Source organism: Camelus ferus, chromosome 23, assembly GCF_009834535.1.
Source record: "Camelus ferus isolate YT-003-E chromosome 23, BCGSAC_Cfer_1.0, whole genome shotgun sequence".
In the NCBI taxonomy this organism is placed as follows: Eukaryota; Metazoa; Chordata; class Mammalia; order Artiodactyla; family Camelidae; genus Camelus; species Camelus ferus.
In genome coordinates, this window is record NC_045718.1 from 20264933 (window position 1) to 20288162 (window position 23230).

The window sequence follows — 23230 nt, forward strand, 5'->3', positions numbered from 1 at the left end:
AACCTCACACATCAAGAAAAAATGGTGAAAATTCTCAGGTATCCCATTAAGAAGACTCAGTCAAAAGCAAGTTAGATCATTCTAGGCACAACATTCTATTCATTTATGCTCAAAAGAATAAAGCTTCACAACCACTTCTGATCTGAGTGATGTGTCCTCTTTGGGGACCCATGTCTTCTTTCTCTAGTTGTAACACACATCCATCATTCAGTGGCCCCACTGGTGGTTATCAACCATGAATGCAGAGCCACTGAAAAGGCAGGATTAAAAACCAATAAAACGTTCATTTTGCCAGGGAAACGTCTGTCACCTGTGATAGAGCAAGGGATCTGGAGTGAGACACAGCGAGATCCAACCCGCAGCTCTGCCACTGACTGACCACACGAACTTCTGTTCCCTTCTGAGTCTCAGTTTCCTTTTCTGGCACACAGAGATAACACCTAGCTGGCAGGGCCTCTGTGGCTTTAAAAAAGACCGTGTCTCAAAGGCCCTAGCCCTGTGTATGGAGCATAACAGGCACAAAATAACAAAAGGCCAGGTTTGGAAGGAGGCACACATTTGGGACATAGCAAAGCCCTTCCCAGCAGGACTGCTCCCTAGAGGCCTGGCCACCAACACAGGTGACAGGTAGGAAGGACGAGAGCTCGCCATGAGAGACCAAGCCCGCGGAGCTCACAAGTGTCAGGAATTTTCCACGAGACCTCAAATCTTCCCGGGGACTCTGTCCTACAGGACAACAGGGGGACCAAGGGCTCCTGGGTGGGCAAGGGCACTAGGGAACCCCCAGAGCCCAGACTCAGCCTCACTGAGAATTAACCAGAGAAGCATTTACCTTTAAGAGCTTATAAAGCTACAACTGTCCCTAGCCCCATGTCAGAGAGACACAATTTTGGGGAGATTCTCAGGTTTTGCTACCATCCTGGCTCATATCTCTTTTGCCAGATGGATCCACTGTTTGTTATTCCTGTCTTTCTGACCAATACCCTGTCTAAATTCTGCTGACAGACCCAAATCATCCTGGTTAAAGTCAGTTCAATTCTCTTTTGCCTCTTGTGAATCCTTCATCTAGCATTTCCATTCTTCCTCCTGGTGATAGATGAGTCTGAGTCCGTATCATTTTAATATCCCTAACACTAAAGGGGTTGATCTAGTTCAAAAATGAGTCCACAGCTCACTGAGCAGCCATCATGAGCAAAGCTCACCCTCTCGAATTGAAGATATTTATGGACAAGAAGTTATCACTGAAATTAAATGGAAGCAGATATGTCCAAGGAATATTGCAGGAATTTGATCCTTTCCTGAATCTTGTGGTAGATGGGTGTGTGGAGATGGCAGCTAGTGGGCAACAGAACAACGCTGGAATGTGGTAACGTGAGGAAATGGTAACATCATGTTAGAAGACTTGGATCGAGTATGAACAACGGCTGTGTTCACCAGAGAGATCAGCTGCTTCCACGTGTCCCCTCCCCACATTTTACGACAATGAAAACTGGGTCATGTACATTTTCTTATTGAACTTTTTGTTAAATAAACTTTTGTAATAGTCAAAAACAATGAGACCAGAGGTCTTATTTAGTGGTCTAATGTGTTTTATATTCTTGGTAAAATAACCAAGGATGAAAAATCACATTATTCCAGAAAAAGAATATGAAAAGGTACATGTATGATTGAAACATTGTGCTGTGCACTAGAAACTGACACAACATTGTAAACTGACTATACTTCAATTTTAAAAAATCACATTATTCCAGAAATGTGTGACTCATTTATATGATTCTATGTGACATAGGAAAAATCTAGCAAACGATCAATAACCGGAAGAAAGGAGCAATTAAATTTGGAATCCACATTATTAACTTGAAATCCACAAACCTGATTCTGTATAATAAAACAATTGACTCTCCTCCCAATCTCCATTTATTATCAAGTCACACTGAGAGAATTTTTACTTCATTTCACAGAACAACAAAAATAGGAGGAGCTGCCCCTCAACTTACAAATGAGGGAATCAAGGCTCAGCTAATTCATCTAGTCCAAGAGGAGAGGGAAATGATCATGGCTGGATTTCAGTCTGGTCAAGATCAATGAAAAGGAAATGGGGCTAGACCATCCACAACCATTGCAGAATGAGAAGGACGACGGCAGAGCTTACGTCTGGGAGGCCTGGAGACCAGACTGACAAATGGTGGCTGAACACCAGTCATAACCAGAGACAACTGAGTGTATCACTGACCTGGTGCCAGTCCATCACAGGTCTAAGTTGTACCTCCTATCAGCCTGTACACATATAGGTAGAGGGAACTGAACAACTGTCTTTAGCCCTGGCTTTAGTATTATGACAACCTCAAGGAGAGGAAATGCTAACTCAAAGAACAGACTCTTAGCTGATGCTAAAAATGCCTTGGAATCACCCCTAGCGTACCTTTGCAATTTCTCTTGAAAAGGCTGCCCTCCTTATTCATTTTGACCTGACCCAAGGTTCCAGCTACTAGGTATAAAATAAGTAAGATACGAGGATGTAATGTACAGAACAGGGACTATAACCAATATGATAATAACTTTGAATGACATATAATCTATAAAAATATTGGATCACTACGTTGTACACCTGAAACTAACAAAACATTGTAAATCAACTGTACTTTAATTTTTTAAAAAGGAATAAATGAAGGTCTGAGGCCTTCCCAGCACTCCACAAATCACACCATGAGAATGGATGCCTACTTTATTTATGCATGAGGCCAGGCCTTTGGGTGAAACCAACATGTACCACCGAGAGATCTGAGCCTAGATCAAGAAGGTTTGCTGGGATATTTTCAATAGTTAAGAGACAGGGCTAGTGAGCATTCCATCATGCTTTACCTAAACATCCATCCATGAGCATCCACTTATGTCATAGGTATACTGTGCTAGGTGTTTGGCATACAAATAGGAGTAAGACCTAGTCCCTCCTCTTGTGGGAAGGGCGACATTAAAGAATCACTCAGGGAACACAGAGGAGAGGTCATTATCCCAGCTTGGGGAGGCCTCAGCTCACTGCCGACTGGCTGAACCTCTAAAACATATAACCCGACAGGAGTGTCTCCTTCCTCTACTCAGATTCCCTAGAGCCAACAGGGGCTGTCTGGCAAGAAAACGAAATGCTAATGGAAGGTGGGAGAAGGGACTTTCAGGGCATGCGTGTTGAGTTAGGCTGTGATGACCTAGGTTGGAAGGTTCACAAAGGAAGCAGCCAGCAATACCAATTTCCCATGAAAGTAAGGGATGGCCAAGAGAACTTCTTTGAATCCATGGAGAGCTTCCAAAAAACGAAATTCTAATTTCAGATCTGCCAAGGGGCAGAGAGGCCTGATCTGAGTTACCTGGTGAGCCTATCAGTGCATCCCCTCAGTTATGCTCTCTACCCAGCAGGGTCCCGGGCACATGCTCTCCCACTGCAGAGCTGTATGTGCCAGGTCTGGACCAAGTATTTTCATATGACAGCTCATTAATTTATCCTCACAATACTACTACAAGGTAGCTTATCATTATTCCATTTTGTATCTGAAATGGAGCTCAAAGAGTTTAGATAACTTGCCCACAGTCATGCAGTTTTTAAGCACAGAAACAGTGTCAAATCCAGACCTAAATCTGTTAACAACTCACTCAGACTCAGAGTTGATCATCTTTCCAGAACATTATGCAGCATACAAATTGACCTTCAGTTCTAGGGAAGCAGGAACAAGGTTTTAGAGAAAAAGGCAGCCTTTTATTCAACAGAAATTGCTTCATTTGATGCCTCAGTGTTCACAGTGTACACACAAGGCCACAGCTAAGCCTTGCAACTCATAAATGCTGTTTCTCTTGCTAATGAATGCATTTTGTGAAATAAAGAAAGGCTTTGCAAAGCAGTCCCATGCCATCCAGATGGGATGGAAGTGACATGTGGGGGCTGCCCTGCTGGTCCCTCCCCAGCTCTCTCTGCCCTTGTCACGTTTCCCAGAGTGGGAAGGACACAGCTCAGAATCTCTGTTCCTCAAAGTGGAACAAGGCACCTCTCTTATTTCCCTCAATCCCTTTAGATACTTTTTATTTTGAAATTTAGTCTGGGGGGCAAAGCACAATCAAGTAAGAGGAGGGAAGGCCTATTTTGATATTTACTATTACTCTCCCTCTCAGGCAGCTGACAGGTGCTAAATATGAATCAATTAAGTATCTTAAAGCCCATATTTCATTTTTTAAAATGCATATATACCAATAAAATTCAATAAGGAAAGAAGAGCCTTTTTTCAACAAATGGTGCTGGGACCACTGGATAGTCACATAGAAAAGAATGAAGCTGGACCCCTTCCTCATACCATAATAAAAAATTACTCAAATGGATCACAGACCTAACAATAAGAGTGAAAACCATTAAACTCTTAGAAAAAAAATATCATGACCTTGGGTATATCTTCATGAGCTTGGATTAGGCAAAGACTTCTTAATTATGACACCTAATGTATAAGTAAAAAAAAATCAGATTATATGAAAACTAAAACTTTTGTGCTACAAAAAAATGCCATCAAGCAAATGAAAACACAACCCACAGAATGGAAGAAAATATCTGAATCACATATCTGATAAGGGATTTATATCTATAATATATAAAGAACTCTTACAACTCAGTAATAAAAAATGACAACTTAGTTACAAAACAGGAAAAGGAACTGAGTAGACATTTCTCCCAAAAAAGATAAGCCAGTGATCAATAAACACAAGAAGAGCTGTTCAACATCATTAATCGTCAGGGAAATGCAAATCAAAACCACAGTGAGATACCACTTTACACCACTGGAATGGTGATAATCAAAAGGCAAGTGCTGGTGATGTGGAGACAGTGCAAACTGCTGGAAGGAATGCAAAATGGTGCAAGTGGGAAACAGCGTGGCAGGTTCTCAGACTGTTAACCACAGGGTTATCCTATGACCCATCAATTCCACTCCTAGGTTTATACCCCCAAAGAACTGGAAACATATGTCTACTCAAAAACTTGTCCATGAGTGCTCATAGCAGCATGATTCATAATGTCCAGATAAAATGTAAACTGCTTATATGTCCATCAACCGATGAAAGGATAAATAAGATGTGGTATATCCATACAACGGAATATTAGTCAGCAATAAAAAGAAATGAAGTACCGATACATGCTACAACATGGATGAACTTTGAAAACAGTATTCTAAGTGAAATAAACCAGTCAGAAAACCTATATTTTGTATGGCTTAATTCATATAAAATGTCCAGAATAGGCAGAGGGAAAGGGGGAGAGGGAGGGAGGGAGAGAGAGAGAGAGGGGGGGGAAGTGGGTTAGTAGTAGCCCTATTAATCTAATTAGGGCTAAAAGATGTGGGATGAAATAGGAAGTAACTGTAAATGGGTATAGGATTTCTTTTTGGGGTTATGAAGATGTTCTAAAATTAATAATAGTGGTGGTTTCACAACTCAGTGAACAGTCTAAACACCATTTAATTGTATGCTTTAAATGTGTGAACTCTATGGTGAGTTTTATTTCAATAAAGCATATATACATATGTGTGTATATTACACATATGTATACTTGTATAAAAATTTCATGTAAAACCTGGACACTATCAAGAATGGAATGAAGCACCTGCAGGCGCTCTGCTTCAGCCTGCCGTACGGCTTGTGTGCCAGAGGTAGACTGAAAAGCAACTAAATGCTGATTTAAAAAAAAAAAAAACGTTATTGAGGTATCATTTACATGTGACAAAATGTTCTCATTTGAAGTTTATGGTTTGATGAGTTTTGACAAATGAAACCACCAGCACAATCAAGATGGAGAACATTTTTATCTCCAAAAGTTCCCTTGTGCATCTTTATCTATGCCCTGGTGCCCAGCCCCTGGCAACTACTGATCTGCTTTAGGTCATTATAAGATAGTTTTGTCTTTTCTATTATTTCATATAAAGTAAATTACACAGTGTGCACTACTTTGGCTTTTAAACAAACACAACCTAATATATTTCATATTCAGCCCTGTTGTCATGTGTACCTCCAGTTTATTGCTTTTTTATCATTGATAGTATTACCCCATACGAATATGAATATATTACTATTTCTTTATCCATTCATCTGCTTATGAACATTTGATATTTTCCTGATTTGGGTTATTGTGAACTTTAATGTACAAGTTTCTATGTGAACATCTGTTTTCAATGCTCTTTGGTAAATGCATAGACGTGGAAACAACTGAGTATTATGGTAAGTGTATGCTTAACTTAATAAAAAACTGTCAAACTGATTCCCAAAATGTTCTAGCCACAGATTAGGATAATGTGGCTGATAAAGGATTTGCATCCAGGATATATAAAGAACTCATACAACTCAGTAATAAAAAGTCAGTTCAATTTTTTAAACAGGCAAAAGATTTGGACAGACACTTCACAAGAGATCTATCAATGGCCAAAAAAAGCACATGAAAAGATGCTTCAATTTACTTAGTCATCAAGGGAATGTAATTTAAAATCACAATGAGATACCCACTAGGATGGCTAAAATCAAAGACTTCAACCCTCACACATTGCTGGTAGGTGTGCAAAATGGCATGAACATTTTGGGAATCATTGGTCTTATTCCTTCATTCTCCTGAGCAGTATTATTATCCGCACCTCTACAATGGCCTTATGATGGGGTAATGAAGTTGTCTACTCCTTCTCTTTGGACTTGACCATGTGACTTTATTTGAAAAGTAATATACTAGAACATTTACCATGAACAAAGGCTTGAAATGTGCTTGCATAGTAGCTGGGATTTCCCTTTTGCACCCCTGTCTTCTGGCATGAAAGGAACATGCCACTGGTTCAAAGGCATGCAAAGAAAAGGGAAGACAAAAATAATATATGAAATGGTTAAGGAGAAATCACTCCAGATACAGCAGATGGTATCTAATCATAAAGAGATTTGTGATCATAAAAGATTAAAATCAAAGAATTTTAAAAATTCAAATAGACCAGCAACCACAAAAAACACTGAGGTAGTAGTAAAAAGTTTAGATAAAATAGTAGTAAATATCATTCAGATAAGCAGAATTGATAGCTTCTGATTCATTTTTTTTAAAGCTCCAGGTGATTCTCATGTGCAGCCAGGTGTAAGAGTCACTCCTCTAAATCACCTGCAATGGTTTTACTCCCCTGGCTGGAGGGTGGGCTAGGCTTCAGCATGTAATACGATTCTAGCCAATGAGGCACAAAAGAAAGTCCGCTGAGGGTGGAGGTGGACGCTCCAGGGGAAAATTTCTTCTCTTTTAAAAGGTGTCAAAGGAAAAAAGTTGTCTTCTATTTCCGCTGGGCACTGTAGTATCTCTCATGTGAACCCTGGAATTTTGGCAGAGGGTGATGCCAATGTGGAAGACGACAAAGCAGAAAGATGGAAGGAACCTGATACTGCCATTGAGCCATGGAATTAAACGGTCTTGCAGAAGCTCTATGTTAGGGCATCTTATAATGTGAAATGATAAACTTTCCCAGTGTTTAAGCCAATTGGAGTTAGAAATTTTTACTTATAGCTGAAAGCGTCCTAACTGATGACCAAATAGGATTTATCACAGAAATGTAAGAACTGGTCAATATTAGATAACCTAGCAAACACGCCACACTTCCATCTATATGTACTCCAGAAAAACTCTCCCAAAGATCCTATGGAAACACAAACAAGGATATTCACCACAGCACTGCTTGTGGTATCAAACCATGGGAGGTAACCTAAGTCCATCACTCGGGGACTAGATAAGTAAAATGCAGTTTTGTGTAGCACCGCATCTCTGCAGAATTATATCAGAAACAATAGATTTCTATCACATTACTAAAAGTTTTTAATTAATTAAAAAATTTCCGTATATTTATATATAGCAGCATAGATATACTGCCAAAGACCACAGTGTTGAATAAAACAAAAAGAAACCATGACATTTATAGCACAATACCTTTCATGTAAATTAAACAGATAAACACACCCCAACATACACACAATCCCTGCTATGTGCTTCTCAGGGACACACATATCTAGATACACACGTAGAAGGTAAAATGGGGGTTAAAGGGGAAAAATAATAATAATCAAAAGAGGACCTTGACGTATCAAGGCTGCGAGTACTCCATACTCTGGGAGTTTGAGTAACTCAACTCTCTCTACCTGAGATAAGGAGAAAGAGAGAAGGAGGAGAGGGAGGAAGAAGGGAGTGAATGAAGGAAGGAAGCGGAACAAACACCTGTCAATGTAATTCACCACATTAATAGACTGAAATATATATTCTTCTCAAGAGATACAGAATCAGCATTCAATAAAACTTACCATGAATTACTCTTAAGATGAGAAAAGCACTGCTTTAACTTATAAAGGGCATCTATCCAAAGCCTAGAGTCAACATTATTCTCAACAGTAAAACCTAAAAAGCTTTACCTTTAAAATCAGGAACAAAGGAATAAAACCTAATATGACTACTACCATTGAACAGTATACTGAATGTCCTAAAAATTCAGTAAGAACACAGAGCAATAATGATTAGAAAATAAGAGTTAAAACTGTACATGTAGATTATATATACATATATATCTACAGAGAAAGTCCAGGAAAATCATCAGAAGATGCTAGAACTAATAGAAGGGTTCAGGAAGGTTGCTGGATATAAAATCTATATACAAAAATAAATAACATTATTTCGAGAAGCAATATCAATTAGCAAATTTAATAAGTTAAAAAAAGAGACATTCACACTACAAATAAACAGTATAAAACATCTAGGAATAAATCTCATAAAAATGGGGACAACATTTATGGAAAAAATTACCAAATCTGTATCACAAGAAATTTGCTTAAATTCTTGAATAAATGGGGAAATAAAACATTATGATAAGACTCAAATTATTAAAACATTAAGCAAACTCCCACGAGTTTTTAGGACAGTTTAACTGGTTTTAAAATTTCAATGTAAGAAAAACAGTAGCTGAATAATGAAGATAATTTTTTAAGAAATGTTTTAAGAACAGCAAAGAAAACTGAACTGCTGTTTAAAACATACTGAATATCTATATGAAAGATGTTTATGCACTGACAGACACATAGATTGGTAGATCGAAGAACCCTGGAAACAACTGTTTGGAATCTCAAATTTAACAAGTACAAAACTGAACTCCTCATCTACCCTTCCCTCCCCGCTATCCTAAACCTATTCTTGCCTAAAATGGGTTTTTCCCAATTCCCTAAGATTCAATTCCTCACTCCGCCACAGATGGGGATGGACCATCTATTCCATCCCCTAAAATTGTACTGGGATAGCCAGGGGTAACGGGGCCCATGGGGAAAACTGACATCTCCTCATTGCTCTTCTCCCCACAACCAAAGAGGTTCCCTTAGGCTCCCCCATCTCTGTGGGCCCTGTGATTTTACGGGCTTCTCTGGAGAGGCATGAAATGCAGCAGCACTTAATGTCCACAAACAAAAGAAGAAAATCAGTGCAATTTCAAGGAGCATTAAGGCAACAGGGAGCACAAAGTCCCCTGGCTCCATGCAAAGGACATCTAGCTTTCTCTTGAAACCCTTCAGTGCCCTTACTGTAACTTAGCATCATTACACCCCTCTAAGTGCCTGGCCAAATGCAGGCACAATTTGCTCTGCCTCCAGAGGGTCACAGTAAAAATCAACTCAAAATGGATTAAGTGCACCAGCTCGTCCTCTCCATCCGTCCTTCCCCAGCACTTAACCCCGAGCTCTCAGCCTGAGTTAAACAGTTGCCGAATCACTGGGGGATTCCTCTTTCCTGAGGGAAATTCTAAGTCAATTTAGGATGCACCTTCCCCCCTGAACTTTAGGGGAAAAATGGCTAGTACCACTAAGCTTGATTTCCACAACTTGCGAGTCAAGATAAACGACCTGCAGGACGTGCTACTTGCTATTAGAGGCAGAAAGGATGCTTTCTTAAAGTTATGTTATGTCATCCCTAATTAGAGGTGTAATTGATCTACTCATTTGCATGAGAAGAAGAGAGAAGGGGGCATGGGAAGGGGCATGAGGGAGGGCAGGAGCTGGGGCTGCAGAATCAGAAGCAGGACACTGAGTGAGGCCTCGCAGAGAGTCTCATCAGTACATAAATCAACCACGAAAGCAGCTCCGCAGCCCAGCTCCATGGGGGTATGAAGGAGCTGCAGTGGCCATCCGAAGTCTTCAGCTAAGCAGGACACCAGATACCCCATTTTCCACACCTCCATCAAGACCCACCAGCTTCACTGGCAACAGCACTGACAATGAGGGGACCTCATCACCACCCAAGAGTTCCTCCCCCAATCTATGCCCATTTTCTCACTGCATCATTCCACACACATTATTCATTTCTTCTGCAAATAACTGGACAACTTCAAGGTGCTTATTGCTATATTACCTTCTGAGGAACATATACAAGATGTTTAGAGCCTGTGTACCCACTGCAAGCCCACCAATGGGAATAGTTACTACTTATGTATTTACGTATTTGTTTATTTCCATTGAAGTATAGTTCATTTACAGGACTTGTTAGTTCCAGGTACACAACAGAGTGATTCAATTTTTTTTTTTTATAGATTACACTCCATTTAAAGTCATTACAAAGAGTGGCCATATTTCTCTATGCTGCAATATATCCTTGTTGCTTACCTATTTTATACATAGTAGTTTGTATCTCTTAATCCCATACCCCTATCTTGCCCCTATCTTCTCTCATTGGTAACTACTAGTTTGTTCTCTTTATCTGTGAGTCTGTTTCTGGTTTGTTATATATACATTTATTTTATTTTTTAGATTCCACATATGAATGATAATATACAGTAGCTGTCTTTCTCTGACTTATTTCACTTAGCATAATTCTCTACAGGTTCAAACATGTTGTTGCAAATGGTGACATTTCATTCTTTTTTGTGGCTGAGTAATATTCCATTGTATGGATATACACACACACACACAACATATCTTCTATATCCATCTCTGTGTGGATCCTTCTTACAGCCTTGGTTGTACAAAAATGTACAAAAGTGTTAAGTGGAAAAGTTCCAGTCCCCATTAATTTTTCAGTGAGAATTATTCCACATGTAGATGCATTTTTGATGTGTTCACGGGAGGAGGTAAGTTCTTTGTCCTTTTACTCTGCCATCTTGGTCTCCCTCTCGTTACTACTTATTAAATTTTCTTTCACTACCAGATGGCAGGGACCTTGTTTGTCTTGCTCATCACTGAATTCCCAGTAAGAGACTGCCTGGGACACAGGTGGTAATGAATGAACAATCCCTTTCCTCTTGTTATTGACAATATAAACCAAACATACAAATACATGAAAATTAATAAAATGCATAAATAATGAAGTCACTTAATTCTGTTCCTGAATTATAATCTGGTACATAAATTTAATACCTGTATTCAGTTACTTATATATGTTGGCATCTTTGGACTTTATGGAATCTCCAGCTAAAAGAACTCCTTCAGACACTGTTAAGAAGCAGTGCCCAAAAGAGGTGGTTTTCCTGGCTATATTTAGTCATTGGCACACATATCAAGCAATTAAGCAATATTCTTACAAAATAGCGATTGGGCAAAGTCCATTCCCATGTGAATAAGAGAGAAAGAAGTTAAATTCCTATTGAAGAAGAAGTCCTCAGGAGAGGTTCAGGGAAAGCTAGCTCTGGAAGGAATCATCTGACCCTACCCCTTATGAACACACCTGACCTCGTTCCCCAGATGGCAAGATCAAAAATTGCTCCCAAGAATCTTGAGTGCTGAGACCTGGACTTGCAGAGACCAGAACAGGCTCACATGGCAAACCCATTGGCTGCCCCGTTTGTCAAAAGCATGAAAAATTCAGGGTTAGAAGAGGAACTTGCTGACTCCTTTGTTATGAGTCAGAGAAGTTTTGGTGTACTTGTGAGCAGCCCAAGACAGGGAAGAAAACACAAACAGAAGGAGGATGAGGAGTAGGAGGGGAAATCATTCCCATTTCAGGCTGAATGTGCTTGCAGGAAGATTGCTGAGGTGTTTCTCTTTGTTTGGAAAAAAGAAATCGATGCTTGTATCTAAACTCCATCCTAATTAGGAGTCACATCAGGCAGAACCTCTAAAGACTTCAGCCCTGAAAAGAAAAAGCATCACCACATTATCACTCTGCAAAATGGAGTCATTAATACCCAGTAAAACACAGAAACTGTGAAAAAGACTGCGAGGCAGGCAGCCACCAGTATTTAGCGGGAATGAGTAACAAGCTCCAGGAGCAGTGATGGGGGTTAAACGAGTAAATCCTGCCCTAAAAAATAAAGTCACCTCATTTTCTTCCTAAATTACAAATCCAGTAGACCAGAAACAAGCACTAGGTATGAAGGTGGGGGGAGGGGCATTTAGAGAAACTTTCAGTAAGAGTCTAGGTCTTTTCAGAGAAATAAATGTAAATGAATTCAGTCACAGGCGGTAAGCTGGGAGGCGCCACAGAGCAGTGCATTTGTGCTAATGAACACAAAGGATGCCATCAGGGATTTGCTTCCGACAGAGGAAAGCTCTTTTTTGGCTGACATGTGGGAGGCCAGCCTAGTCAGCCTGAATCCTGCATTTTGGTGCTCGATCACCAGAAAGACCAGATCAGATCTGGGGATGAAGGCGTTTCCGTCCAAACCCACTCTAGGCACAAGAACAACACAAAGCACACGTTCTAGCAGCTGTAGGCCTTCCTCGTGGATGAGGCACAAGGTGTCCTGTTATGAATGACACTGGGATTCTAGAATCCAAAGCTAGGACTGAGTCCTGAGTCCATCACTTACTAGCTATGCAACCTTGAGCAAGCTGCTTAATCTCTCTTCATTCCAGCCAGCCTGTCTTCAAGTGCACATTAATTACACCACCTACTTCCCAGTGTGTTGAGAGTATGAAAAAAGGCCAGGAGAAGAGCTTTGTAATGTATTAAGCAAGAGCAACACAAATTCATATTCTGTCTCGGCCAGCCCAGTTTCATCAATTCCAAGCAAGTTTAGTAGAAGTTGGGCTATTCAGGAAAAGGAAACAGAACTGAGTTCAGAATCTAAAATGAACGAGATTGAAGAGAAATGTATGGCACTGATGAATGACTGGTGGACAAGGTTCACCAAAGGATTAAATAGAGATGGTTAAACCAAAGGCCTGAGTTGGATCTGGTCTGATGCAAACCTCTTCTTCCCAGCCCATTTCTGGACATAATGATCCAACAGCCTCTTTAGTTCTGCAGCCACTAACAACCCTAAGTCGTGCCCTTGGATGGCTATGTCAGATCTAGGGACAGTTATGGACAGAAAAATAAAATGGGGAGCAGCAAAGAGGACAGAGAAATTGTTGCACCCACAGGCACATGCATGCCTAGAGCCAGGGCCATTACTCTTAGAATAGGACAGAGTCTTCAACAAGTCTCACTCCAATACCAGGCAAGGATCATGCCTGGCCATCTTCAAGCTTCAACAGCATCATATCCAACAATATGGTATTTACAGCAAAGGCAGCCTCTTTCTCAAAAGCTACTTGACAGGACTCCTCTTCCCCAGAGGAACAATTAGTGTCTGCAGAGCATCTGGGGGTTCACAAAGCACTCCCGCACCTACCACTGTACGAGCCTCAGGAGGCCCAAGGTAGGTAGACAAGTTCTTCCCAGCTCTATCATATAGATGAAGAATCTAAAATTCAGGGAGATTTAAGTGTCTTTGCCTGAGGGCTCACAACCTCAGGAAGCCTTGGAAGTGGGCCCTCAAATCTAGGCCAGAAAGACCCTGGACTGTTCTCTCCTCAACCTCAGGGTCACTTCCCTGAGGTTTCATTCCCATCTAGAGGAGACCCCAGGCAGAGGAGAAGAGGTCGGTCCCTGGCCTAGTGCCAGTGAGCCTCACTCCTCCAGGACCAGCTCAGGACACAAGTTCACCTCCTCAGTCCCAGGCAATTACTGAAACTTCTGAAGGGCAATGTCTCAGCTTAACTAAGTATCTGAAGCCAACACCATTTTCTATTTGCCTTTGGGAGGCACTACTGAGCACAGACCAAGACTGAAGTCAAGAACACACTTCTCATCATAAGCCCCTGCTCTCTACCCTCAGTCACACTTGTCATTCCCTGATGCCTGGAACTCAACTGCAAACCAGGCTCACTGCTTTTGCAAATGCAGTGCCCTCTGCCAGGCACACTTCCTGCCTGAGGAGATGCCTATTTCTGGTGTTCTTCATCCCTTAATGTAAACCCATATTTCCAACCAGTACCATTTTCATTTTTATCTGAAGGACTTCTATTCACATTTTTTACAGTGCTGGTCAACTGGTAGTAATTTTTTTCAGATTGTGTATGTCTTAAATGTCTTCATTTCATATTTATTTTTGAAAGACATTTTTGCTGGATATAGAACTCTAGGCTGGTAGGGCTTCGCTTCCTTCCTCCCTCCCGCCCTTTCAATACTTTAAAGATGATGCTCCACTATCTTCTATTTGCATCTTTTCCAGTGAGAAATCTGTTGTCTTTGTTTCGTGGTATGCAACATGTTTTTCTCTCTGGTTGCTCTTAAGATTTTCCTTTTATCACTGATTTTGAGCAATTTGATTATTCTGTGCCTTGGTGTAGGTTGTTTTCCTCCACATTTCTTGTACAGGGAGTTTCCTGGCTTCTTGGCTCTGTGAATTCATAGTTTTCATCTGAAGTTTGGAAATATTTCAGCCATTATTTCTTCAAATATTGCTTCTGTCCCCTCCTCTGTTTCAAGGACTCCAGTTATGTGTATATTAGCCCCCTGAAGTTGTGCCCATAGCTCACGGATGCTCTGCTCACTTTTTAAAGTTCTTTTCTGAGTTTCACTTTGGATACTTTCATTGCCATGCCTTAAAGTTCATCAATCTTCTCTTCTGCAGTGTCCAGCATCTTCTTCTGCCATTAATCCTATCCAGTGCATTTTTTTTAACCTCAATTGTATTTCTCAACTAGAAGCTTGATATGGATCAAAAACAAAAAAACAAAACAAAACAAAACAAAAAAAAAACAAAAAACCCTTTCATGTCTCTAACTTTTGTAACTTACAGACTATAGTTAGAATAACTAATGTAATGTCTTTGTCTACCAATTCTAACATCTGTATCAGTTCTGGGTCAGTTTCGATTAATTGATTTTTTGCCTCATGATGCATTGTATTTTCTTCCTTCTTTGTGTAACTGGTAATTTTATATTGAATGTCAAAGTTTTGTAAATTTGAGGTTTGGGGGCACTGGATATTTTTGTATTCCTATACATATTCTTGAGATTTGTTCTGAGACACAAATTAGTTACACAGAAATAGTTTGATTCTTACAAGTCCTGCTTTTGAGATGCGCTAGGTTGGACCAGAGCAGTGTTTAGTCTAAAGCTAATTACTCCCCACTACTGAGGAAAGACCCCCCTGAGAATTCAACCCAATGCCTAGGAATTCAGTCTCGCTGGTGGGAATAGTCACTGTTCTCAGCCCTGTGTGAGCTCCAAGCACTATCTTCTTTGTCCTTTCGGGTAGTCCTTTCCCTAGTCTTGAGTAGTTTCATCATTCACATGCACTAATTAATGGCCTACTGAAGACTCACGGGAGGCACTTTGCGCATCTCCAGAGTTCTCTCTCTGTGCAGCCCTCTCCTGTTTGATACTCTGTTCTTGGCCTGCCCCAGACTCTCAGCTCACCTCCTCAGACCCTACCTCTACCTGAGCTTCCCCTTCCTGCTCCCACAGCCTGGAAATTCTCCCAAGGCAGTAAGCTGGGAGAATCACAGGGTTAACCACATTTATTTCCTGTCAAGGATCCTCTCAAGGATCACTGTCCTTCATTGCTTGATGTCTAGTATCTTGAAAAGTACTGTTTCATATGGTTTTTTGTTTTGTTTTGTTTGGTTTTTTTGCTTTATTTTGTTTCCAGGAAAGAGGGTAAATCCAGCCTTGTTACTCAATCTTGGCCCAATCAACCACACTGTATTTTTGTTTGTTTGCTTTACTGAAGTGAAGTCAGTTTACAGGGTTGTGTCAACTTCTGGTGTACAGCATAAAGTTTCAGTCATACACATACATACATATACTCATTTTCATGTTCTTTTTCATTATAGGTTACTACAAGATATTGAATATAGTTCCTCGTGCTATACAGTAGAAACTTGTTTATCTATTTTATATCTAGTAGTGAGTATCTGTAACACTGGGTTTATCTATCATCCCACTGGAGTCTGAGCTCCTTAATGAAAAGGTCTGTGCTTTATTCATCCTCACATCTTCACACATGCCTGGCACAGTAATTGGTAAAGGTTAGTTCAGTATCATAGATGTATGCTGCCTGCTGTCACTGCTTCAACCACAACGAGGAGTGGCAGGGTGATCCACAGGACACTTACAGCATCTCAGGGTTGAAATGGACTACACAGGACCTCTGTGTTACCCCTTTATGAAACATGAAGTCCTCTAATAATACATCCCTAACAAGGCATTAGAAGCTGATACTGTGTTTAGGTGGGGAAGGAAGATGAGAGATGAGGGATCATATCTCAGCTGCATGCAGGACGCAGTAGAAGGCCTTTCAGGTTCATAATTATCTCACCACACACCCACTACCAACAGCGGTCTGGAATCAAAGACATCAGGACCACCAAACATAGGAAAGGAATAAAAGTTGAGAGTAGAAGACAGGGTAGCAATGGTATCAGAGAAGAGAAACGGCCCAAATCAAAGAAAAAGGCTCTTTAGAGGAGGCTGCTGAAAGGGGAGAAGGGCAGGGGCTCCTTATTTCCTGGTTCATATTCCTCCTTGGTTCTCATGTTGTTCTAACTTAGCAGTACCATCTCTTGCCCTTCATTTTCCCAACAGAGCCAAATCACATGCAGACTTAGGCGCACACACACACACACACACCCCAAACCACATCGTGCAACTGAGATTAACATAGATCACCAGACAGGCAATCCTACTGTAATACTGCAGACAGCCAGCAGAGATCCTGGGTGATGCAGGATGTCAACAGCTGGTACTGGTACTGCTTATCATGAGCAGCGTGTGTGAGAAGAAACTTAATGTGAGCATTTATACCAAGAATCTCAGTGAATCCTCCCCATTCCTGGGCCTTAGTTCAGATAGGACTGTGCTCCCTCATTTTACATACAGAAATTAAAGTCCAAAGTGATTAAATGACAAAGTTTAGAACTAGTTTCCCCAGTCCTGAATTCTAAGATCTTGGCCTCAACTACCCCAGGTAACTGACGGAGTTGATGTCATCAATGTATGAGATCTTTTTAAAATGTTACCAAACAAACTGCTGCCACCAAAAACGGAAGCCCTTAAAAAGCAAACAAACAAAACCAGAAGCCCTAGAGCAAGCCTAACCAGTAAGCAGGCTGCAGGCAGCTGCCTTCAAAGCCCTAAGCTATGACAGACGTAAGCTCAGTCTGCCCCCTCAAAAAGACTGAAGGTTTTTTTCTCCTTTCATTTTTCTGTCTCCACTTTAGATAGACTGGCTGAGAAGCAGAATTTGGCCAGTGAACAGATAGAATAAGGAAAGAATAGGGTCCTGGACCCCAGAACCTCAGTTAAATCTCTGAGGAACTGAGTTTATCTGACCTATCAATCAAGGATCTATGGCTAAAATTGAATGCCTTTTCAGAAAGCTTCGTTGAACCTGCCTAGCAACCTGCTAGGGAAACATTCTGGGTTCCTGTGTCCAGCATCCCAGGGTCAAGTCCAGCTTTCTCCAGGAGAATTCATGCTGATACACAAAGAAAGAAGATAAGAAGGAAGAACGGCAGGGGATGATGAAGCAGCGAAGTAGGGAGGAGGAAAGAACAGGAACAGAAGACGAAAAGAAGAAAAAAGAAAAAGGAAGAAGCCAGGCTTTGCTTTCCTATTCCTATCACTCCACGGAGGGGTTGTGGATAACAGCACAGTAATAAAATCCCAGCTTCTCCTGGGTTCTTCCATCAAACAAACAGGAGTAGCATAGGATCCCCCTGAGAGCATGTCCCTGAAGCATTTCGTTTTTAAAAAAAAATAAGTTTAATTAGGTCCCATTTGTTTCTTTATTTGATTCTGTTTTTTTTGGTGGGGAAATAATTAGGTTTATTTATTTATTTAGTTAGTTAGTTTTAATGAAGGTACTGGGAATTGAAACCAGGACCTTGTGCATGCTAAGCACAAGCTCTACCACTGAGCCATACCCTCCCCTGAAGCATTTCTAAACAAGCATTTTTGGTCTTGGCGAGCAAACCCTTGCCCATAACCAGTCCACATCTTTCAATGCAATGGTCTTCTTCAGGAAGAACCTTCCATGGCCCTGGGGTTTGTACCATCACCATCGGATCGAAATGAGCTCTGGCTGAGCCAGAACCACAGGGACTAACAGCCAGATGACTCAAAGGCAAGTTGACCACAGTGATGGAGAGGACAGAGGGGGTTGGTGTCCAAGCCAGCAAAGGGCCATTATGAGCAAAATGCCAACCAAGTTGTGCTTCCTTCAGCAGAAAAGAGAAGTGGAAATCCTCTCCTCTGGGAAGAGGAGATGAAGCTACATGAACTGAACACGAAATTGGGCAGGAAAGAAGATCATGGAATGTCTGGCTAAAAATCTTTTAAACCCTAGACAAATAATTACCCATTCTGGCCGAGCGGCTAATATCACATCAGGAGGCAAGCGATTAGAAGGGATCCACTTTAGGGACTGTCTCCATCTCACTCTGTGGTACCCTGCATGGGTGGCCAAGGAGATCACTGTTCTCTCCCAGACACGTGATGATGACACCCCAGTCCCCTATCTGGGGCTCCTGCAGGCTCCGGTGGAGTGGGAAGTCAGACAAGAGCCCTGCCATGATTTTCTGAGACAAGAATGTTTACTGAGATATCTGGACTCTGTATTGCTTTTGCTATGGTTCCTCTTCCTTGCTTCAAGTAGGTGCAGGCCCTGTGTGCACACCTGCCTTTGCAGGTATGTGGGGGGCAGTGTACTCAGAAGTGCAAAAAGCAAAACCTGCCTTCAAAAGCCTCTTCCTGGGCCTTTGTTTCTGCCATTCTGAGGGCTTTTAGGAGGTCATGTTACAGAAGGAAGCCAAGAGGGAAAAGCAAAGAGAGCCAAGGCAGCAAGACCAGAAGGGGACACAAGTCTGCAGGCTCTAAGAAGAGAGGGTTTCTTCACAGGGCTGGGGCCATGGGGAGGCCCCTGGAAAGGCCAGTGGGAGTGGCTGCGCAGTGACTGGACAGGCCTGCCTTTCAGATGCCTCTTCCAGTGACATCTGGCTTAGTCTAATGCCTTTCTAAATAACTCTAAGCCCCTACATTCTTTTTTTTTCTCTCTGTGAATTGCATTATTTTGAAAAATACTCAAAACATGTCCACTTTTGGCAAAGGCTTGGAAATCTCCTTTGTTAACCAGATGTGTTTGTAGCAGCCGTCTCTTGTCCATAGATCTGACCCACCTGCTGACTGTCACTTGTTGCTAACACCACTTTCTCAGTACGACAATATTTCCTTGTACAAATGGAATGTGTCACCCACTAAACTGTTCATCTGGCAAGGGCAGAAAATGCACCCTCTACTTCTTTTACATATTGTAATAAATATTCATAAACCTCAGCCCCATGGATGGTACAGGAACATTAAGAGGCACGGTTCTGTCTCCCATGTCTTACCATCCTGAGAAACTTGTTAAGAAACAACACAGCCTGCAGGTGATTGGTAGATGCAGATAGTATTGACTTGCGGCACCACAGGGGTTTGGAGGAAGGGGATCTGGTGATGCTCAGGGAGTCAGCTGGCAGAACGCAGTGGGTATGGTACCCACCGTAAGCCAGGCACTGTGCCAGGTGTGTGGTGTTGATCTCACTTAGAACTACAAGATCCAAGGAGAGCCCTGGCAAGCCCCTTTTATAGGTGAGGCATTTTCCATGCCTCATGGAAAATAAACCTAGAATGTGTAGCCAGGTCTGGATGACTCCAGAATTCATGTTCTTTCTCCTATACCCTGTGGTCATAACCAGGAGAGACTCCTGGAGCTGACATTCAGGAGGTGGTGATTAGAGCCTGGACTTGGGTGGAGACATAAAGAATAGAGAAGACAAGGGTGCCAGAAAACTCTTCAGAGAGCTCGCTACATGACCGGATGCCGGAGGAGGAGAAAGACTGACCTGAAGAGGTTCAGGCTTTGAGTTTAATGCAGCGCCTTCCACGGCTTAGCTCACAATGGTTTTCAATCAGCCTCATCGATTTCCTCGCTCAGATTAGCCCCAAATATCTGCTAGGATCCTAATTTTGAGAACCCAGTACCTAGAAGAGCAATTCTTAAAATGTGACCAGGGACCCCTGAGAGTCCCTGAGACCCTTTCATAGGGTCCTTAGGTTCAAAATTATTTTCAGAGTAATACTAAGACACGACTTTCCTTTTCCACCCTCACTCTCTCACAAGGGTACAGTGGGTGGGGTTTCCCGAGGCTGCAGGCTGTGCGACAGAGCAGTGAACTGAATGCAGAGGCAGAGCGCAGATCCCGCTGTCATCTGTTAAGGCAGGATTAGCGAGATTCACAAAAATGTAAAACAACGCTGCTCTTGACACTACGTATCTTCGTTTTGGAAAATACAGCTACAGGCAACACTCAAGGGTTTACTATTCTTATTTTTAAATGAATTTAAAAAAATGTTTTTAATTTCTCAGTTTTAATTTCTAAAACAATAAGTATTAATAGCTATAACCCATACAAACAAAAGCTCTTTGGGGTTCAGGACAATTTTCAAGATTATACAGGATTCTTGAGACCACAAAGCTTGAGAACCACTGATCTAAAAGAAGAGTGGTAAAGATAAACTCAAAATGTATTTCTGTTTACCACCCATTGGTGGATCAGGCATTGTACTAGGTGGTTTCTAGTTGTAACCTCCTTTGATCTCTGCAACAACACTTTAAGGTAGGAAACTTGTCCCCATTTTGCAGGTGAGGAAAACGAGACACAGAGAGGTTAAGCAGCTTGCCCCAGGTCACACAGGTATTAGGTGAGCAGTACAGGATTCAAGCCCACATCTGTCAAATGCTAAGGCCCAGGCTGTTAACCACTATCGTATTCTTAAAAAAAAAAAAATCAATACTGCAAAGGCATACATGTTAAAAATGGATTTTTAAAATAAAACAAAGCCCATCATGGTAGAAGCAGAGAAGCCCCCCCCCCCCCCAGGAAGGAGGAAACTTTGGGATAAAGGAGTAGGAAATGAATGTATATATTTTTTAACCTTTAACCCTAAACACCTTTTTCTTAACCTTTAACCCTAAACACCTGTTTCCTGCCAGGCACTGTCCTGTGCCCCAAGAATTCAGCAATAAGCTAGACAGATTTTTTTTTCCCCTCTCCTTTAAGGTGCTTACAGAGGGGAGGACAGACCTTTAACAGATAATCACACAAATATAAAGCAGTTCAAAAATACAGTGATGTCTGAATGGGAATTGAATTGCTCGGAAAAGCCCCCATCAGTGTCCCAACAGAGCTGAGACAACAAGCACACATCTGGCATAAGTCACATCTCTGCTCCAGTCAGATCCTAGCTGGATGTCATGTCAAAGTTCCTTCGTCTCTTCCTTCATCTTCCAGCCACAGACATCCCTGGACGATGGACTCTAGATAAACCAAGATTACTGTTTCACTTGAAAGGACAAATACGTTTGTGAGGCCTGGTGGGCTGGGGAAGGCTGTGGGAGGTGTGAAGCGCTTGGGTGTGTTTGGTCTGTGTCGAGAATTTCTGCAACAAGACTCTGGGCGGAAGCAGGAATAGTAACTAGGCGGGTGGGTGCTACTGAGGGCGGTGGATGCACTTGGTGTGCAAACACTGGGCCAAGGTCACAGGGGAGCAGGGAAGAGGCTGAGAATGGCTCACACAAACTGCCTCTCCACGGAGCTAAGAGAAGGGCCGTGGTCACCATCACAGACCTTAATTAAAGGAACAACAGAGCGCCCTCACTGATGGGCATTTTTTTTTTCTTTTTAACCACAGATGGTCCTTTGTTCTCCATTATTCCCATCCTCCTCCTCTACCTAGTTGGCGAGAAAGAGGCCAGCTTCAGGACTGTATAGTCATACGCAGCTCATACTACCTGCATCCAAATAGAACACACACACCCCTCCACGGCCTTCAGGAGGGCAGCTGCGTGTAACAGCACGCACTCTATTAAAATCCTGATCGAACTGCGGAGACAAATGCTGGTGGCTCCCAGATTTGTATCTCTGGGCCAAACCTCTCTCCTTAGCCCCCTGCCCCTTACGTCAGCTCTCGACTTAGACCTCGTGGTTAGCTCAAACTCAATGTATCTGAACCCAAACTCAAGATCTACCCCTCAACAACACTCCCACCACCCCCTTCCACACCTGGTCCACCTCCATCAACCCAGCCACCCGCTGGCCCCATAACCCAACCCCCTAACCCTCCCACAGCCAATCCATCTCCTAGTCCTATTAGCTGCACCTCTGAAGTCCATCCAGGATCCTCCCACCCCTCTCCACCTCCACAGCCATCATCAGAGCCCGCCTCAGCTCTCGCCTGGACAACCACCCTCCCCTCCTTACAGGGCTCCACACCCCGTCCACCTGCAGCCCCTAGTTCATCCTCCACATGGCAGAGAGGAGGTGGGTCAGATGACCAGCTGTAGGATGGCTGGAAGAGGGGAAAGCAAGAAGCGGGGGGATCAAATGGGAAGCTCTTGCGGAGGAGGCGTGATGGGGCCAGGAGTGGGGTGGGTAATGAAAACCAGTGGAGTAGGCAGACCCTGAATTCTTGTGGAGGTGACCCTCTAGGCTCTCCAGGGAGCAGGTGACACAGAAAGAGAGGGGAAAGGCCAGGGGCTGAGGTTGGGGCTTGGTAGCTGCAAGTATGGTAGTGGTTTTAAGAGAGGTAAGAAAGCCAGGAGGGAGAGTGGCTTTAGAGGTTCATGTCCCCCTGCTGACCCTGCGATGGTGGAGAACAGTCTCTCACAGCACCTGCCGCCCCATGTATATGCTTTGTGTGAAGGGATAACAGCCACGTGCGCCCAAGACGACATCTCTTGTGACGTGGAATCCCTGACCTCTGAATGCCACTCCTTATTTTCAAAATTAGAAAATAAAAAGAGGCCTTTCCCTGCCTCTTCTACACAGCTTCATACATCGGATCATTCTGCCAGGTCCCCTGGCCCCACTTGTCCTACAAACTGGCAACCCTTGGGTGTAAGCTACCCATATTTTCCAGT

General features: G+C 42.4%; 2 protein-coding genes across 2 annotated transcripts in view; one reads left to right on the forward strand and one right to left on the reverse strand.

The window, feature by feature from the left end:
• Positions 1 to 23230, reverse strand: part of KCNH1 (potassium voltage-gated channel subfamily H member 1) — a 337422-nt gene that overhangs the window by 151922 nt on the left and 162270 nt on the right.
• On the forward strand, positions 1188 to 1417 carry LOC116659217 (small nuclear ribonucleoprotein G-like). The gene is given in 2 exon segments (XM_032466413.1): positions 1188 to 1362; positions 1365 to 1417. Coding segments are annotated over 2 exon segments (228 nt in total).